The following is an 18,686-nucleotide window of genomic DNA, read 5'->3' on the forward strand; positions in this document are numbered from 1 at the left end:
CCATCTTCCTTTGTGCTAGTTATGACTTCAGCCAGTGGAGAGTTTTCCCCCTGATTCCCATTGACTCCAGTTTTGCTAGGGCTCCTTGATGCCACACTTGGTCAAATCCTGCCTTGATGTCAAAGGCAGTCACTCTCATTTCGGGAGTTCAGCTGTTTTGTCCATGTTTGAACCAAGGCTGTAATGAGGTCAGGGGCTGAGAGGCCCTGGTGGAACTCAAACTGGGCGTCAGTGAGTAGGTTATTGCTAAGTAAGTGCCGCTTGATAGCACTATTGATGACCACTTCCATAGCCTTTGCAGTATCCAGTGCCTTCAGCCGTTTCTTGATATCACATGGAGTGAATCAAATTGGCTGAAGCCTGGCATCTGTGATGCTGGGGACCTCTGGAGGAGGCCAAGATGGATCATCCAATCGGCACTTTTGGCTGAAGATTGTAGCCAATGCTTCAGCCTTATCTTTTGCACTGATGTGCTTGGCTCCTCCATCATTGAGGATGGGGATATTTGTGGAGCCTCCTCCTTCAGTGAGTTGTTTAACTGTCCACCGCCATTCACAACTGGATGTGGCAGGACTGTAGAGCTTAGATCTGATCCGTTTGTTGTGGGATCACTTAACTCTGTCTATCACTTGCTGCTTTGTGTTTGGCACGCAAGTAGGCCTGTATTATAGCTTCAATAGGTTGACACGTCATTTTTAGGTATGCCTCCTGGCATGCCCTCCTGCACTCTTCATTGAACTGGAGTTGATCCCCTGACTTGATGGTAATGGTAGAGTGGGGGATATGCCAGCCCATAAGGTTACAGATTGTGCTCGAGTGTAATTCTGCTGCTGCTGATGGCCCACAGAGCCTCACAGATGCCCAGTCTTGAGTTGCTAGATCTGTTCAAAATCTATCCCATTTAGCATGGTGGTAGTGCCACACAACACGATGGGGGGTAGCCTCAGTGTGAAGGCAGGACTTTGTCTCCACAATGACTGTGCGTTGGTTACTCATTGATACTGTCATGGACAGATGCATCTGCGGCAGGCAGGTTGGTGAGGATGAGGTCAAGTATGTTTTTCCCTCGTGTTGGTTCCCTCACCACCTACCGCAGACCCAGTCTAGCAGCTATGTCATTCAGGACTTGGCCAGCTTGGTCAGTGGTGGTGCTTCGTGCCACTCTTGGTGATGGGCATTGTAGTTCCCCACCCAGAGTACATTCTGCACCCTTGCCACCCTCAGTGCTTCCTCCAAGTGGTGTTCAATATGGAGGAGCACTGATTCATTAAAAGAAGGAGGGTATGTGGTACTCAGCAGGAGGTTTCTTTGCCAATGTTTGACCTGATGCCATGAGACTTCATGGGGTCCGGAGTGGATGTTGAGGACTCCCAGAGCAACTCCCTCCCAACTGTATACCACAGTGCCACCACCTTTGCTGGGTCAGTCCTGCCAGTGGGACAGGACATACCCAGGGATGGTGATGGTGGAGTCTGGGACATTATCTGTAAGATATGATTCCGTGAGGATGACTATGTCAGGCTGTTGCTTAACTAGTCTGTGGGGCAGCTCTCCCAATTTTGGCTCTAGCCCCCAGATATTAGTAAGGAGGACTTTGCAGGGTTGACAGGGCTGAGTTTGCTGTTGTCATTTCCGGTACCTAGGTTGATGCCTGGTGGTCCATCTGGTTTCATTCCTTTTCTGTGACTTTCTAGCGGTTTGATACAACTGAGTGGCTTGTTAGGCCATTTCAGAGAGGATTTAGGAGTCAACCACATTGCTGTGGGTCTGGAGTCACATGTAGGCCAGGTATGGATGGCAGATTTCCTTCCCTAAAGGGACATTAGTGAACCAGATGGGCTTTTACAACAATCATTTCATGGTCATCAATAGATTTTTAATTCCAGATTTTTACTGAATTCAAATTCCATCACCATTGAATTCAAACACCATCTGCTGTGGCAGGATTCGAACCTGGGTCCCTAGAGCATTTACCCTGGGTCTCTGGATTACTAGTTCCAACAATAATACCACTACACTATCGCCTCCCTATAAAACTTTTTTGATTCTTTGGGGGTCCTTTGCCTGGCTACACCCTTTTGCAGGCCAGTACACTTCTGCTTATTTGGTGTACCTGAACATGCCTGGGCCCTGTTTCAGCCTCAGAACCAGAGAGAGACTGCTGGCTTAGGGAGGCTCTCAATTAGCTCCACCCCAGGCCATGAGTTGCCTCGTAAGAGGTGGATGAAGGTCAGCTAGCAGACACACAGAAGTAACTGAGACCGAGCGCAATCTAGTGGGTTCGGGGAGGATAGATATGGGAAGTCAAGGTCAGCTGGCCTCCTGCCAGTTACTGCACAGGAGGTTCAGTGTAATTCAAAAGGAATTTTAGAGAAAATGTATTAAATTATTTTCACCTGATATTGCATGGAGTTGTGAATGAATTGCCAGTGAATAACTCTTCCCTTGAACAGTAAGAAGTTGATGATAAGGTTGAGTAGAAGTATTTTCTGTCTACTTTGGAAAGGCTAAGGCTGAAATTTTCCAGCCCCACACCCACCCCCCCCCCCCCTCCCCGCTTCCCCCCACCCCGCTTCTCCCCACCCCACCCCACCCCACCTGCAGCGAGTTCTCCCACAGCAGGGCCAGCGAGCCATTGAAATCTTCATTCACATTGGTGGGACTGGAAGACCCTGTCAGTGTGAGGGGCTGGATAATTGCAGCCTAAGAAATGAGCAAGTGTTAACAGATAAATTAAATTCCTGAGATAAAAACAAAAAACTCACCGTCCAAGGGCCCAAACACTCCATTCCAGTGAAGCAGCATTTCACTTGCATTTCCTTCAACTTAGTCTACTGCATTCGTTGCTCCCAATGCGGTTTCCTCTACATTGGAGAGACCAAACGCAGACTGGGTGACTGCTTTGCAGAACACCTTCGGTCTGTCCGCAAGCATCACCCAGACCTCCCTGTCGCTTGCCATTTTAACACTCCACCCTGCTCTCTTGCCCACATGTCTGTCCTTGGCTTGCTGCATTGTTCCAGTGAAGCTCAACGCAAACTGGAGGAACAGCACATCATCTTCTGACTAGGCACTTTACAGCCTTCTGGACTGAATATTGAGTTCAACAATTTTAGATCTTAAACTCCCTCCTCCATCCCCACCCCCTTTCTGTTTCTTCCCTTCCTTTTTGTTTTTTCCAATAATTTATATAGATTTTTCTTTTCCCACCTATTTCCATTATTTTTAATGTATTCCACCGATCATTTATCTATACCTTTTATGCCCTTTTAGTCTTATTTCACCCCACCCCGACTAGAGCTATTCCCCCCCCCCTTAAACCAGCTTATATTTCACCCCTCTCCTATTTTTACTTAGTTCTGTTGAAGGGTCATGAGGACTCGAAATGTCAACTGTACTCTTCTCCGCCGATGCTGCCAGACCTGCTGAGTTTTTCCAGATATTTTTTATTTTTTATTTATTTTTTACTTAATTAAATTCCTGATTGTACCAATTGACTTTTTACCTTAAAAAAGTCAAATTTAACAGATATAGATCTTTCATCATACCCTGCATGCTGGAACTATTCCCAAAGTTTCCAAGGTTTTTGACAAAAGAAAGCAATCACAAATACAGTTTAGAAGGTCTTATTTGGGACCGTTAAGGCATCAATTGGACTTTTGGTGTAGATAATAAAACAAAATGGTGGCATTCTGACTAAATGGACTAACTGTAATGGGGGTTAAGTGTAATCATGACTCAGTGTAATCTAGGCTAAACTAAACGCCTGGATGACAATATAAATCACATTTTAGGGTATAAATAATAGTATCATTTCCATCTGTGACAGAATTGGATTACAGAACATCAATAAACATTAAAATGGACTTTTGAGATGGAGAAAACTGCTTTGATCTTTAGATAAGTAAACACTAGATAATTTTACCATCCTGTGATTCTGACAGCTGATCTTCTTGGCATTGGATATTTTCACACATTACCTTGAGACCATCTTCAATGGATACACTCACCCAGTGCTCCATTTGGCCTTACATTTCGTTATGATGATCTGACTATCCAGAGCACTTCCACAAGCAGGGTTTCATAGAGAATAATGCCAGTGTAGAAATATAAGATGCAACTACTTTTACAGAGGGATACCTTCCAGTCATCAGTGATTGAAGACTGATGCCCTGGTAGGTGAGTTTTGCTAGTGCTATCCCAAGCTTTACAAGTGAAATGGCCCTCCTAGCAGGCCAATGATATGGTACTGACAAACTGTATGAGGATGCAAATGGGATGTCACGCAAGTCACTCTGAAGGGAGATGTGTACGTTAATGTGACCTGTAATGTGATTACACAATTGAGTCACAATAATCATCAGTAACTACATAAATGTATTGTAATTTAAGAACAGTTTTGAACATTTGTACAATGCAGTAGGTTGCTGGGCCCCCAGTCAACATTCAGCTCCCAGCATCATAACAATTATTAATAAGAAAAACAATTATCGTGATTAATTTATAAAAATGGATCTTCATTCCATAGCTGTCAAAGCAAAAGCACATAAGGAACCCCAAAATTGAATATCATTTACAGGTTCTGGACCCCTTATCCAGCGTCCCAAAACCTGGAAGGACCCGAAAACCAGTTACATTGGAAGCTAGGTAGCAATTTCAATAAGATCCTTTTACTGTTTATTTTCTATACTTTATTTTGTGTATTATGAACAGATCTAGCAACTCAAGACTGGGCATTCATGAGGTCTATGACCCAAAATGTGTAAAATCCCCAAATCTGGCACACATCCATTCCCAAGCTTCCCGGATACAGGGTCCGGTACCTGCAATTTGAATTATATTTGTTTAAAGTAAAAATCATATTAATTTTTCATTTTAAGTTTAAATATTTAAGTTTTGTTTCTGATATTCAGACAGACTTCTGGTGTATTTGTTGGAATAAATTATATGCACCACTGGACTGAGAGAAGTCAGTTAAAAACTGGAGCTTTTTGGTGGATTCAAGGTGTACTTGAATGTTCAAAGTGTAAATATCAACAATTCCTTATCCCATGTAATGCGTGGGATATGAGGATATGAAAAGATCAGCACAAACAATTTTTCTTTCATTTCTATATAACAGGATCATCATCTCTGATGATTGAAAATGGGGATCTATTTTAAGTTTCATCATGATTTTATCTTGCTCAACAGATCTTCCACAGTACAGATGATGTTCAAATAATACAATCATTAAATAGTTGTTAGCATCTTCTATAGATATTTTGGTTTGATTATTCAGATCAGTCTTTCTCTTTGGAATTGGAGGGCAGGTTAGTTGGGTCAAGGTGGCTTTTGGGTGTTATGCTTGGCAATGGAAGTTCGGACACATACCAACCTCTCTAATAGACTTGCTAATCTAACATCTGTGTTGGGCAGCGTCCATAATATTCCAAAGCATTATAGGTGATTGTTAAGCCAGTCTGAATCATTAATGGAACCTGGGGTGAACATGGTGAGGCCTGTTATTGGGGTGGTAGGATTCTTTCAATTCAGCTCCGGATTACCCTGTATTCCAATGCTCTAAAGAGTGAGGTGGTCTCAGCTATAGGCAGAAGTTTTTGGTGAAATGTCATCAGATCTTCCTGACCAAAATACATTTTTATTGAAGTGTAAACCCTTAAATTTCCAAATTCCACAGTCTCTACCTTTAAAATTCATTCATTAACATGATAATGTTTACCTGGACTTCCTTTAATTTCTCCCACTTTGGATTAGCAAAGTAATTAATTCCATCTATGGCTCCTGGGAGTTGCACATTGTTAATGAGGATGGCAAACAGCACAACATAAGGGAAGAGTGCAGTGAAGTACACAACCTGGTTACAGAAAACATCAAGAAAAAATAATCAATTATTAGGATAAAGCTTACAGATTATTTGTGGGATATATTTACCTATTATTCTTCCTATTCTTTCTTATGTATCCCACCAAACTCAGGTCCCTCTTCTAGCTGGTTGGATGCAATAACAAGACTGTACTCACCACCAATATCTGCTTTCCTTTTGCAGCTAATAGAAACTGAGGTGGCTGTAATCTTCCCATGGGGCAAAAACAGAAGCTTTATAGGTGATTGTATCACTTCACCTCCACACTGTAGTGAGGTAAGAATGGCTGGTGGGAAAGGTGTAAATGGTAAAGCACTGTTGGGGTGATATAGATGAACAAAAGGATTTGGGGGTCCGAGTATATAAAAGTTAGCATACAGCATTGGTTGCAAAGAGAAAGGTATTGGAATGCTGAGCTTCATCACAAGATGATTAGATATAAAAGCAAGGAATTCCTACTGCAATTATACAGAACACTGATGAAACCTCATTTATAGTTTGATGTTCAGTTTTGCAATGTGGGAAGGATATATTAACCTTGGAAAGAATCTCCTGATGATTGATTAAAATGGGATGAAGAGATTTAGGACTAGATAAACTTGGTTGTTTCCTAGAAATGAGAAGGTTACACAATGACATAATTGAGATGTTTAAAGTAGGAAGACAAGAACATAGAAACAAGACTAGCCACCACTAACAACCTCTTGAGTGTGTTCCGCCAATCAATAATGGTTGATCTACAACCTAACTCCACAAGTGGCCTTTGTCCCATATCCATTAATAACCCTGGTTAACAAAAATCTATCAATCTGAAATGCTGTCCCTGGAAACAGAGCGTAGGCGACCATGTGCTCGACCCCATCCCAAGTGACGAGGCAGGCTGTTTGAAAGGCCTGCCTTGGTTTTCTGGGACTTCTTCCCAGTTGTGTTATAAGATTCTATGCACTCTACCCCTCATCCCATTCACCCCCATCCAACCCACTCCCATGGTCCTTTATACCCCCATGTTAACTCATGCCTCCTTGCCCCCCCCCATGATTCTTTATAACCCCATGCCAACATAACTCCAATTAACACCAAGGCCATTAATACTGCCATGTCAACTCATGCCAACCCATGTCCTGCATCCACCTGTGCCAACTCATCTGGTATCCACCCTGGGTACACCTCAGAAGCCATGTGGAAATGAAATAAAATTATGTTTTAAAAAGTTAATACAGATTTCACTATATTAAATAAAACTCTCATTCTCGAAAGCCCATTCAAACTTTTAATCGCTTATATAAAACAAACTTCTATTCATATGCACATCAAAGATAGCTAATCCTTTAATATCCTCTTTAAGCTGTCAATCAAACTGTGCAACCAGAACCTTCCCCGCCCACCAACTGAGATACTTGTAGCTTTTGGAAATCAGCTACACATTCTGAAAGAGCCCTTACGGAAATGTGAACATTCATAACTCCCACACTGCTGGGTAAATCCCTTGCAGCAGCCAAAAGGGGATCTGTTTGAACTCAACAGAGTTCAAAAGGCCCTGCTGAGTTTGGGTTTCCCTCATGTGTGAATCATACCCCACCCCCATTCCTCTACCAGAAAAAATTGGATCTTTTAGAAAAAGGGGTGATCCGCATCTGGGTCTTTCCCATCATTTTAGAGCTGCAAAAATCCGGGCCTTAAACATAACAATTGACCTAGCATCAATTGTCATTTGTGGAAGAGAGTTCCAAACTTTGATCATCTTTTGCTTGGAGAACTGATTCCTAATTTCACTCCTGAAAGGCCAGCAGGCTCTAATTTTTAGACTATGCTCCCCAGCGCTCGACTCCCCAACCAGCCAAATAGTGTTTCACTTCCTACCCTCATTATCTTGAAAATCACCCGTTAACTTTCTAAATTCCAGGGAAAACAACCCTTGTTTGTGTGATCTCTCCTTGTAATTAACCCTTGAAGTTCAGGTATTGTTCTGATTAAAAAACATATTCTTCCGAAGATCTGGTGCCCAGCACTGCTCATCATACTACAGGTGAGCTCTCACCAAGGCTGAAGCATGACTTCTACCTCTTTATAATTCTAGGCCTTTAGGTATAAAGGCCAGCATTCCATTAGCCATTTTGATTATTTTCTGTACCTGGTAATGACAATTTAAATGATCTATGTAAATGGACTCCCAAGTCTCATTGGACCTTCATTATTTCTAGCTTCTCTCCATTTAGAAAGTATACAGTTCTATCCTTTTTAGGCCCAAAGTTGGGAAACTCACAGTTTTGCCCATATGCTTATTCTATCAAAAAGTCTTTGTAATTTTATGCTCCCACCTAAACAGTTTAACCTGCCACCTTTCTTTGTATGATCAGAAAATTTGGATATGTGGCTTTCTATTCCATCATATATGTTGTTAATTAATACAATGAATAGTTGAGGCTCTAACGCAGAATCTTTTGGGACAGCACTCGTCATATTCTGCCAATTATAGTACCTGCTCATTATTCCTACTTTCTGCCTGTTGTAGGGTGGCCGAGTTGTACCATTAATGATAGAGTTGACCTGCAGACACTTCTTAGGTGAAACCATTAAATTTATTTACAATATACTCAGCCGCAACTACACATGTGCTTTCAACTCCAACTCTATCTCTACACTGGCTGCTGAGGTAAACCGCACTACTCTCCTATTGGTTACTACAGATCATGTGATCTTGCCTAACAAGTATTATTCTTAAAGGTACATTACACACTAAATAAAACCATAATTACTACATTCCTCCCTCTTTAACTCCGCAATACATATTAGTTTTACAGGTACACATTTTTCAAGACAACATAATATTCACACTGAGTAAGGAATTTACAAGTTCAGTATTTCAGGTGGTTTCCTGGTACATGTGGAACATCGCAGCTCCACAACTTCAGATTCTTTGTCAGGAATCTCTTTTTCCAGAGATGCCTGAGCATCAGGTGCTTCAGCGGGCACTTGCAGTTCTGTATCCTCAACTCTTACAGGAACATCAGACATGTCAGACCTGGGTTGAGTATCCTCAACAGGAAACGCAGACCCTGTCATGATCACTGGTAGAACCAAATCTTGTTATTTGTCTCTCTCTTCCTTAAATGGGCCACATGTTTATGGATGATCCGGCCTTCCAGCTCCACGTGGTAAGATAGATGTCCTGTCACTGCACTTATTTCACCCGGTAAACACTTTGGTCCTTCCCCGAAGGTCTTCACATATACCAGCTCTCCCACAGTAAATTTCCTCTCGCAACTATGCCAGCCATGTCTAGTTTTCTGGCTTCCCTGACTCCTTTCCACCTTGCCCTCTAAATTCGGCATTATTAAGCTCAATTTCGTCCTGAGACAGCGTTTCAACAATAACTCCACAAGTGTGACACCTGTAGTTGTGTGAGGGGTAGTCCTGTAATGAAAAAGAAAGTGTGCTAGCTTGGTTGCCAAGGAATCGCCAATTAGCTTTCTCATGCCTGCCTTGAACATTTGAACCGCCCTTTTGGCCAGTCCATTTGAAGAAAGGTGGTTCGGTGCAGTTTTCACATGAACGATACCGTTGAGGCTGATAAATTGTTGAAAGTCAACATTCATAAATGCCGTGCTGTTATCGGAAATGACTGCTTCTGGTAGCCTGTGAATGGCAAAACTCTGATGTAGTCTCTCAGTTGTAGCGGTTGACATTGGTGACTTCACATCATATACGTCCAACCATTCTGAATGGGCATGGACAATGAGCAGAAACATTATTCCCAGGAAAGGTCCAATGTCGTCAATGTGTAACCGCACCCAGGGTCTACCTGGCCACTCCCATGGGTGTAACGGAGCTGTCACTGGCAACTTTTGCAGTTGCTGACATTGCACACAATGCTTTACTAAACACTTAATTTCGTCATCCATCCCAGCCCACCATAGATAGCTGCGTGCTATGGTCTTCATTTGGGAAATTTCTGGGTGGGCACCGTGTAGCTCAATTCAAAGTGACTCCCTTCCCTTTGGAGGAACTATTGCTCATGCTCCCCACAATAAGATGCCATCCTGGCTGGTTATTTCATGTCTTCTGTTGCAGTACGGTTTCATTTCATCAGATACGGGCTCCTATGACCAACCATGTAGCACTTGTTCTCATAATTGAGATAGGACTGCGTCTTGACTTGTCCAGTCCCTGATCTGTCAAGCACATACTGGTGAGGAATCTAAGAAATTTAACAGTAAAGCAAGTTCCTGTGGAACTGGGACATGCTCATCATTTTCTTTTAAAGGCAAATGACTAAGTGTGTCGGCATTTGCGATTTGATTGCCTGGCCTATGTATGAAAGTATATTCGTATGCTGCCAGAATTAAAGCCCTATTAGTATTTCTGTATCTTATTTCTACAATCCGCCTTCTTTCTAGTGCAGCCTTTAATCTCAGCCTTCACTTTGACTTCACTATTGGCCAGACTTCTGTCAGATGCAAGCTTAACTTGTCTGAGCTCAATGGCTGAGTCTCCCAAAATTTCATTGTCGGCTTCTTGGAAAATTCTGCTACTTTTGCTTCCAAAGTCTCTTTGGCTTCATTTAGCTGATTCTTCAGCTCTTCTGTCTCTTTTTAGTATTTGTTTGCTGCCTCCTGGAAAATTGAACATCGTTCTGTCTTCTCTGCCAATTTATTCTTCAGTTTGTTCAAAGAGTTGCTGAATTCTTCCTGTTTCTCTTCATACTTTCTCAGAGGTACAAACTTTGGCCTGAGGGAATCTTGTAGTGTGTGAAGGTCTTTCAACAGGTTTTCTTTTTGCCATTGAAGGTTGCTCACCTCTTCTGGAACTCTGTCATCAAGCAGGGTCTCTTCGAGTTCCTTCTGCTGTTCTTTCAGGGTTTAGCTTAAGACAGCCTGCATTTCTTCAGGTTGTTGAGTCCTCCCACAATCCTTTTTCAAAACAGGAACCCTTCCAGCTTCCTTTTGGAATCTCAGTGGCCACTCAAGGTTGATTTCCCTTAGCCAATTTCACCCTAGAAGGTTTGGTCCTCTGCCTCTCAATATTAACACTGATTGCTTTGGCTTTCATTATAGACAATTACACTGCTTATGCCTTTTACTTGAATATCTTCACCCGAATATGTTTTTAGCTTGGCGGCTGTTTCTTCTAAACTTATTTGATGTTCACCATTAGTCAAATATCCGAAGGTATGTTCCCCAATTACCGTAGTGGAAGCTCCCGTGTCCACTTCCATTCTAATAGGTTTGCCATTTACTTGGTTCTGTCTTTCCAACTTTCGGATTAAACAATGAGTAAATGTCTGAATTTGTTGTTTCAGGCTCTTCTACATTGTAGATTTCACTGGCTTCTTCTTTTGTTTACAAGCCTGCTTGAATCTTTCCTTGCACTGCCTCATTATATGTCCATTTCTGTGACAATAATATCATTCGATTTTTTAAAACTGCCAATCGCTAAAAGACTGATTGTTTCCACCTCTATTAAAATTATTCTTCAATTTTGCTGCTAAGTTATTTTTCTTTATTCTTCACTAAGCAGGGGCTTTTACCCGCTTCTCGGCGGAGTCTCGCTTTTTTGCGCCTCTTTCAGCTGAGGTTTCCTGCCCAATGTGGAGGACAGCAACATTTTGCACACCCTGTATTGTTTTTGAATCTTTTACTACACTTTCCATGGCCAGCGCTATCTCTAGCACCTTCTTGAAATCCAGATTCACTTCGGACAATAATCTTTTCTGAATAGAGTTCCCTTTCACACCACACACTAAACAATCTCTGAGCATGTTGTTTAGAGTCGTACTGAACCCACCATGTTCCCTTAGCTGCTTCAAATTTGCCACATAGCATGCAATTGTCTCACCTGGGGCTCTATTTTGCAAATTAAACTGCACCGTGACTGAGGGCTTTGGTTGAAAATGATCCTTTGATCCTTCACGAGGTCCACCAATTCATCGAAATCTTCAAACCTGGGGCACTGGGTGTAGTCAAACTTCAAATCAGACTGTAGGTTTTGCTCCCACAAGTACTCAAGGGGATCACTCACCTCTTCTCTTCCTGCTAATCTCGTTCACTTGAGAAAAGAACATGAGGTGTTCTATGTATTGAGACCAATCATCTGTGGCTGGTTCAAAAGGATCAATTCTCCCAAGTTGTGGCATTTTGAGAGAGGATAACTTCTTTAATTCTAATGGAGCTTGCTGCATACAATCACTGGGCAAGGTACAGTGCCGATTTCTTTCTAACTTGATTTCTTATGTTCAATCCTGTACCATCCTCATTGCCAGTTTGTTGTAGGGTGGCCGAGTTGTACTATTAATGATAGAGTTGACCTGCAGATACTTCTTGGGTCGAAACATTAAGTTTATTTACACTGGCTGCTGAGGTAGCCTGCGCTACTCTCCTATTAGTTACTACAGATCATATGATCTTGCCTAACACGTATTATTCTTAAAGGTACATTACACACTAAATAAAACCATAATTAGTATACTGCCTCTTGCCATACAGTCAGTTTTCTAACCAGGTCAACACTTTGCCTTTAATTCCACAAACTTAAAGTTTTCTAACCATCTTACGAGGAACTTTATTTGATGCCTTCTGAAGTCCTTATATATAACATCTATAGACATTCCCTTGATTATTACTTTAGTTACCACTTCAAAAAATTCAATCAGGTTCATCAGCCATGACCTACCCTTTACAAATCCAATCTGGCTTTCTTTGCTCAGCTAAAAATGTTGAAGGTGTTCAGTCACCCTGTCCTTAATTATAGACTCTAGCAATTTCCTAAGTATAGATGTTAGGCTAACTGGTTTATAATTCCTTGGTTTCCCTCTGCTGTCTGTCTTAAATAACAGTGGCATGCACAAATTCCCAAATTGAGAGGACTTTGGCAGATTATAGTTAGGGCATCTGAAATGTTCTCACCACTTGTCTTTAAATTGTGAGATGGAAATCATCTGCTCCTGCGGATTTGCCGCTTTTTAATGCCTTAATTTTATTGAGCCTTAGATTCAATATTAGTTTCCTTGGGATGCCTAGCATGCCTGGGATGCATGGCATGCATGCTCAATTCTTCCTCAACAGTAGATACGTTGCAAAGAAATTATTGTGCATGGTGCATGTCTGTCATTTTTTTTCCTTTGTTGACAATATCACCAGCTGTCAAAGTGCCCACATTGCTCCTGACCACTCTCTTTTTCCTAATATTATTGGAATTTTTTTTTGTGTTAGTTTTGATATACCTTGCAAGTTTCTTTTCATATGCCTTTTTTTATAACTCTTACCACTTCTTACATTCACCAGGACCTGTTCTTTTTTTGCATTTTGTATGCCTTTTCTGTTAGTTTTGTGCTCTTGCCTCTTTAGTTGTCCATGGATGTATTTTTTGGCAAGTAGAACTGAGCGCTATAAACTCATTCTGTGTCATATTAAATTCTTGTTTGAACACTCATTTTCCCCATTCACAGGTTTCCCCAGTTCACTGTCTCACCCCATTGAAGTCAACCTTATGTAAGTCTAGAATCTTAGTAGTTGTTTCACATTTCTCCCTTTCAACCAATTGGTTGAACTTGATCGTACTATGATCACCATTTGATATATGTTCCTAGACTGTTAGACTATTTACTAAATCCAGAAAATTCTCATTAATAAATCCAACATGGCCTAACCCCTTGTTGATTCTAGGACATATTGCTGCAGAAAACTATCCCAGACACACCCAAGAAATTCACTACCTTTCTGATATGAGCTAGTCTGCTTATCCTAATCTATATAAAAGTTAGCCCCCCACCCCCAATTAAAACCTTTACTACATGCTTGTCCAATCTCTGTATTTATACAATCTACCTTTTCCCAGCTGCTATTAGGGGGCCTATACACAACCCCTACTACAATATAAAATCCTTTTCTATTTCTTAACTCTACCCATAAAGTTTGCACTGTCTGTGTACTTCTCATTTTATCCTCTCTCGCCACTGAAGTGATTTCATCCTTAATCACTTAAGTTACTTCTCCCCTTTTTACTATTTTCCCTCTCTTGCCCATAGACCTTATAACCTGGTATATTAGTTCCCAATCCTGACCATCTTGCAGCTATGTCTCAGTAATAGTTGCCATGTTATAACCTCCAAGTTGAATTTTCACCTGCAATGCATTCAATTTGATTCTTATACTCTGTGTGTTTATATAAAGAATGTTTATTGAGACCCACACCCTAACCTGTCCTTCTGTTCTAATGCTTTACTCACAAGTCTTATTTCTTTCCCTGAATTAATTTTTTTTACATCTTTCAGTTTTTCCTCTCATGTCCAAAGCACAATTTCTGACTGCTAGTCTACTCTCTTCCCTTTCGTTTATAATGACAACACTGTGGGTGTACCCATACCAGAGGGACTGCAGCAGTTCAAGAAGGCAGCTCACCACCCCCTTCTTCAGGGCAATTAGGGATGGGCAATAGATGCTGGCCTAGCCAGCGAAGCCCACATCCCGTAAATGAATTTTTAAAAATGGATAAAGTAGATGAAGATAGGAACCTTAAACAAATGGATATAACCTTAATTAATTTTATTTTAAAAGTTAAAAGAAAATCCAGGAAAAATTACTCCACAAAGGGAGGTAAGAATGAGAAATATACTTTCCAAAAGGCCATATATGTAGATTCAATTGAGGAACCTAAACTGGAGATTGATACCTAATTGGGGGAAAAGGGGTATTAAGGAATGTTGTTGAAAGGACAGGGTACTGGGAGTAATAAAGACAAAGAATTGTTATGGTTGAGACGATTGATGGGCTTATTCCTGCCCCTGTGGCGCTTAATTTGTCTATTCAGCACTACAACTTCAAAGCAACATTAGAATATTGATTACATAAAATGCATTTTCAAGAAATATAGCAGTGCCTGTAGATCTGAGCTTCATCACACATCATTTATGAATTAAGTGACTGTAAAGTGGAAGCCATGTGCTAATTAACGTAAATTTCATTTTCAGTTTCTGAACTTCTAGCTGACTCAGCAATGCAAAAGCTATCTGCTTCAAATGAGGGAATTTCATTCAAATTTAATATTCATTATCCAAGTAATGAAACATTCTCAGCCCATAGTTAAACTATTAATAGCAATGGAGGCAATTGCAATACAATCACAAAACAAAATCAATAGCCTAATACTACTGCATTAAAGTACAAAGGCTAATCTGGATAAGTTTTTGATGCAATTTTAGCAAAACCAAATTTAGCCCTGTAATAATGTTATCAAATGGCGTGTTAAGTAATGTGCTGAAAGTTTTAAAATATTTAATAGAATGAATTTTTATTTTTCAGATTATGGAAAATACAGATAAAGAAATATTTCTTAAAATAACCAGAATTATAACTTTTAGAAGTTGATTAAAATAATTGAACACAAACAGGATAGTTTTACCAGTACTCAAATGTTTTCCCCCCAAAATCTATTCCTTACTTTAATCCTGCATGTCCCCTGTCCATATACTTAAGAAAGAATAAATTGAACACCACAGATCAAGCTAGAAAAAGAAAAGAAGCCAATGCTGGTCATTATCGTGTGATCACTACAGGAAAGTTCATGCATCTGAATGACATGGAACTTAGGGAAGTTCCATGAGGAACCTAAATCTGCACGAGGCCAGGGGAGTGCCTTAAGTGTGCAAATTGTGCCAAGGGAGGGCAGAGAAGTCAATGTGGAACCCATGTTCAAGAAAGGAAAGAAGGATATATCAGGCAACTATAGGCAGGTTAGTGTAACTACAGTTGTGGGAAAACTCTTATTATCCATAATTCCATATAAAGTTAGTAAGCGTTTAGCTATCTAGAATTTTATGAAGAGGCAACCACATGGATAAACAAAGGGAATGGAGTTTATATAGATTTTCAGAAGATATTTGTTAAGGTATCTTACAAAAAAGCTTTTTAGGAATATTCTGGCATATGGTATAAGTGGAAATGTAACCACATAGACAGAAATTGGGTTGCAGTACAGGAACCAGAGATAGGATAAATGGGTGTTGCTTGAGCTGAAGGAGAGTTGGAAGAGGTGTACCCAAAGGGCTGGTGCTGGGTCCACTTTTCCTCGGTAAACACAGATGATTTGGGCTTATATATATATATATATAGGAAGCATAATCTCAAAATTTGCTGAAGACATAAAAATAGGGGTTTTGGCATATAGTGAGGAGAGACTTTAAAAGACTGGTTCACATAATGTTCAGACAGGTAGTAGATGTAATTTATTGTGAGTAAGTATTTTGTGAGGGTTAGTTGGCTTAGATGGCTAGTGTGTGATGCAGAATGACACTAATGGCATAGGTTCAACAACGCCCCCCCCGTCCCGCCCCGTACCAGCTCCAGTAGCTCATGGGCACCTGCCTCCTTACTTTGTAGAGTGGTGCCCCTCAAGCTATATATAACCAATTGTGTGTGTGTGTGTGTGTGTGTGTGTGTGTGCGCCTCTGTCTCTTAATGGAAATAGATGCCTATGGTCCTTTGTTGGACTATGGCTAATTACTTATTTAAGTATGAGGTAATATAGTTTAGGAGAAAATATAATAGATACACACTGAAGGACATGGATGATCACAGTAACCTGGAGGTTCAAATACATAATTTTGAGAAAATACAATTGCAAGAAGAATAAAGCCTTTAAATAACCCAACAGCATTTTGGACTTTATAAATAGGGGCATTGGAATTTGTGTAAAGAAATAGTGATAAATTTGTACAACATATTGTTTGGCGTGTGCAGTTCAGGGGTCCCTTTAATGGAAAGGAAATTAAAGTAATAGAAAATAGACAACCTACATTCACCAGGATGCCACCTGAGGTTAAAAAATAGTCATGAAGGGAGACTTGACTTACTCAGAATAGTTCACCTGGAGCTCGGAGGGGTAAGAGGAGATTTCATAAAGTTTTTAAAAATCATGAAGGATTTTGACTGCTGGACTATCAGTTTAAAATGATCATTAAGAGAGTGAGAAGATAGGTTAAGAGAAATGTCTTTATGTGGATTTCTTTAAATTTCTTTATATTGTCTTTCATGATCTTAAGACATATTTAAGACATATCAAAGTGATTTGCAACCAATGAAAAACTTTTGAAGTCTATACAATGAGGTAATATAGAAAAATATATATTTTCACAAAACAAGGTAGCAATGAGGTAAATAACTAGATAATCAGTCTTTTAGATATTTTATGATGTTGGGTGAGGACAGGGGTAAGGGAAGAGAACTGACGTTGGGTTTTAATTTTGGATTGCTTCAGAAAGAACCAGAGAGAAACAATGGACCAAGTGGCCATCTTTTATGTTCTTAGCATCATCGGCTGGGATTTTACGGGGCTTTAGGGAGTGTACAGTGGGTGGGGTTGGGGGGGCGGTGGGGTGATGGGAAAAAACAATCCGCTGGGATGGTGAGGGTGGCACACATGCCACCTTCCCATGACAGCTGGCATTTTACCAGCTGGTTGGAAAGTGGCTGACAGCCTTGCCACCCTTAGACCAATTAGATGAATTAACCTTCCAATCCTTACTAGATACAATTACAAGAAAATAAAGTGGTGCCAGAGGATTGGAGAGTGGCAAATGTGACACCCTTACTCAAGAAAGGGTGTAAAAACATTCCTAGTAACTACAGGCTGGTTAGTTTAGTTTCAATGGTTTTAGAAACACTAATCAGGGAGAAAAAATTAACAGGCACTTGGAGAGGTTTGAGTTAATTAGGAGAGCCAGCATGAATTTGTAAAAGACAGATGGTGTTTGACTAATCTACAGAATTTTTTGATGAAGTAGCAAAGAAAATTGATGAAGAAGAGAATGGAATGGATGTTGTCTATATAGATTTTAAGAAAGCCTGTGATGAAGTGCCACATAAAAGTCTGATTAACAAAATTGAGTCTTGTGGAATAGGAGAATCAGTATCCGCTGGATAAAAAATTGGCTTAAGGATAGAAAACAGCAAGTTGTAAAGATTATTAACTTTCATCATCACAATGAGTGCATGGAAGAGGTATGGGAGGAAATCAGCTGCTGAAGGATACATGCTCAAGTGAACCTTTTGGAGAGGAGGGGAGATTAGAAAATTAGGAAATAAAAGTGAGGCATGATGTAATGTATTGTAATAGATATTTTGATTTGTTTGGGCTAATAATGTAACTTCTGAAGGTCTTTATCATAGCACAATTCTAATTATAATTGATCTTCTGCTCTTTGATAAAATATACAATATTCCAAATAACGATAAACCATCTATACGAGACAATATAATAACTAACTATAAACCTACCTTTCCAGTCCACGTTACCCCTTTAAATATACAGAAATAAACAATCACCCAGGCAAGGGTGAGGAGACCAAAAAGTTCCCAGCGCATATTCCCAAGGTTATCCAGACCATTTGTCTTCTGAAGAACATTGTAACTAAACAAATGAGGCAAAGATAATGTAATCTCAGTGATCACAATTCATTCACAAGTCGATTTTTCTTCTCCACTGCTAGTAATGACAATAAGTGGAAATTGAGATGAGAAAAGATAGTTGAAACTGAACAGTTAAAGTGAAATCAACAAAGAATTAGAGTTGTCCAGACATTTCAATGTTTTTCTCAAAGTAACACGGAGTGTTGAATTAATCCTGAGCTAATGCATATGAGGAAAAAGCAAACAAAATCTACAAAGAGGGAGGGATTATCTGTGACACTTTGTGCATTGCAAACTATCTTTTCAATTGAACATTAAAGTACTGAGTTCTCACAGACAACTTTTACAGAATCTCTTCATACATTGTGAATTTGTCAACTACTATAACCAAATTCAAGAAATGCCCAAAAACAAATGCT

At 40.2% G+C, this 18,686-nt stretch overlaps 1 protein-coding gene across 1 annotated transcript in view; it reads right to left on the reverse strand.

Annotated features, from left to right (window-relative positions):
• Positions 1 to 18,686, reverse strand: part of LOC144684618 (sodium- and chloride-dependent GABA transporter 1) — a 138,582-nt gene that overhangs the window by 46,361 nt on the left and 73,535 nt on the right. The window contains exons 4-5 of the mRNA XM_078548628.1: positions 18,136 to 18,268; positions 5,723 to 5,857 (exon numbers count right to left, since the gene is read on the reverse strand). Coding sequence (XP_078404754.1) covers positions 5,723 to 5,857; positions 18,136 to 18,268 — 268 coding nt within the window. The remainder of the gene's footprint in view (positions 1 to 5,722; positions 5,858 to 18,135; positions 18,269 to 18,686) is intronic.

This window comes from Cetorhinus maximus, chromosome 9 (assembly GCF_964194155.1).
Source record: "Cetorhinus maximus chromosome 9, sCetMax3.hap1.1, whole genome shotgun sequence".
Lineage (NCBI taxonomy): Eukaryota > Metazoa > Chordata > Chondrichthyes > Lamniformes > Cetorhinidae > Cetorhinus > Cetorhinus maximus.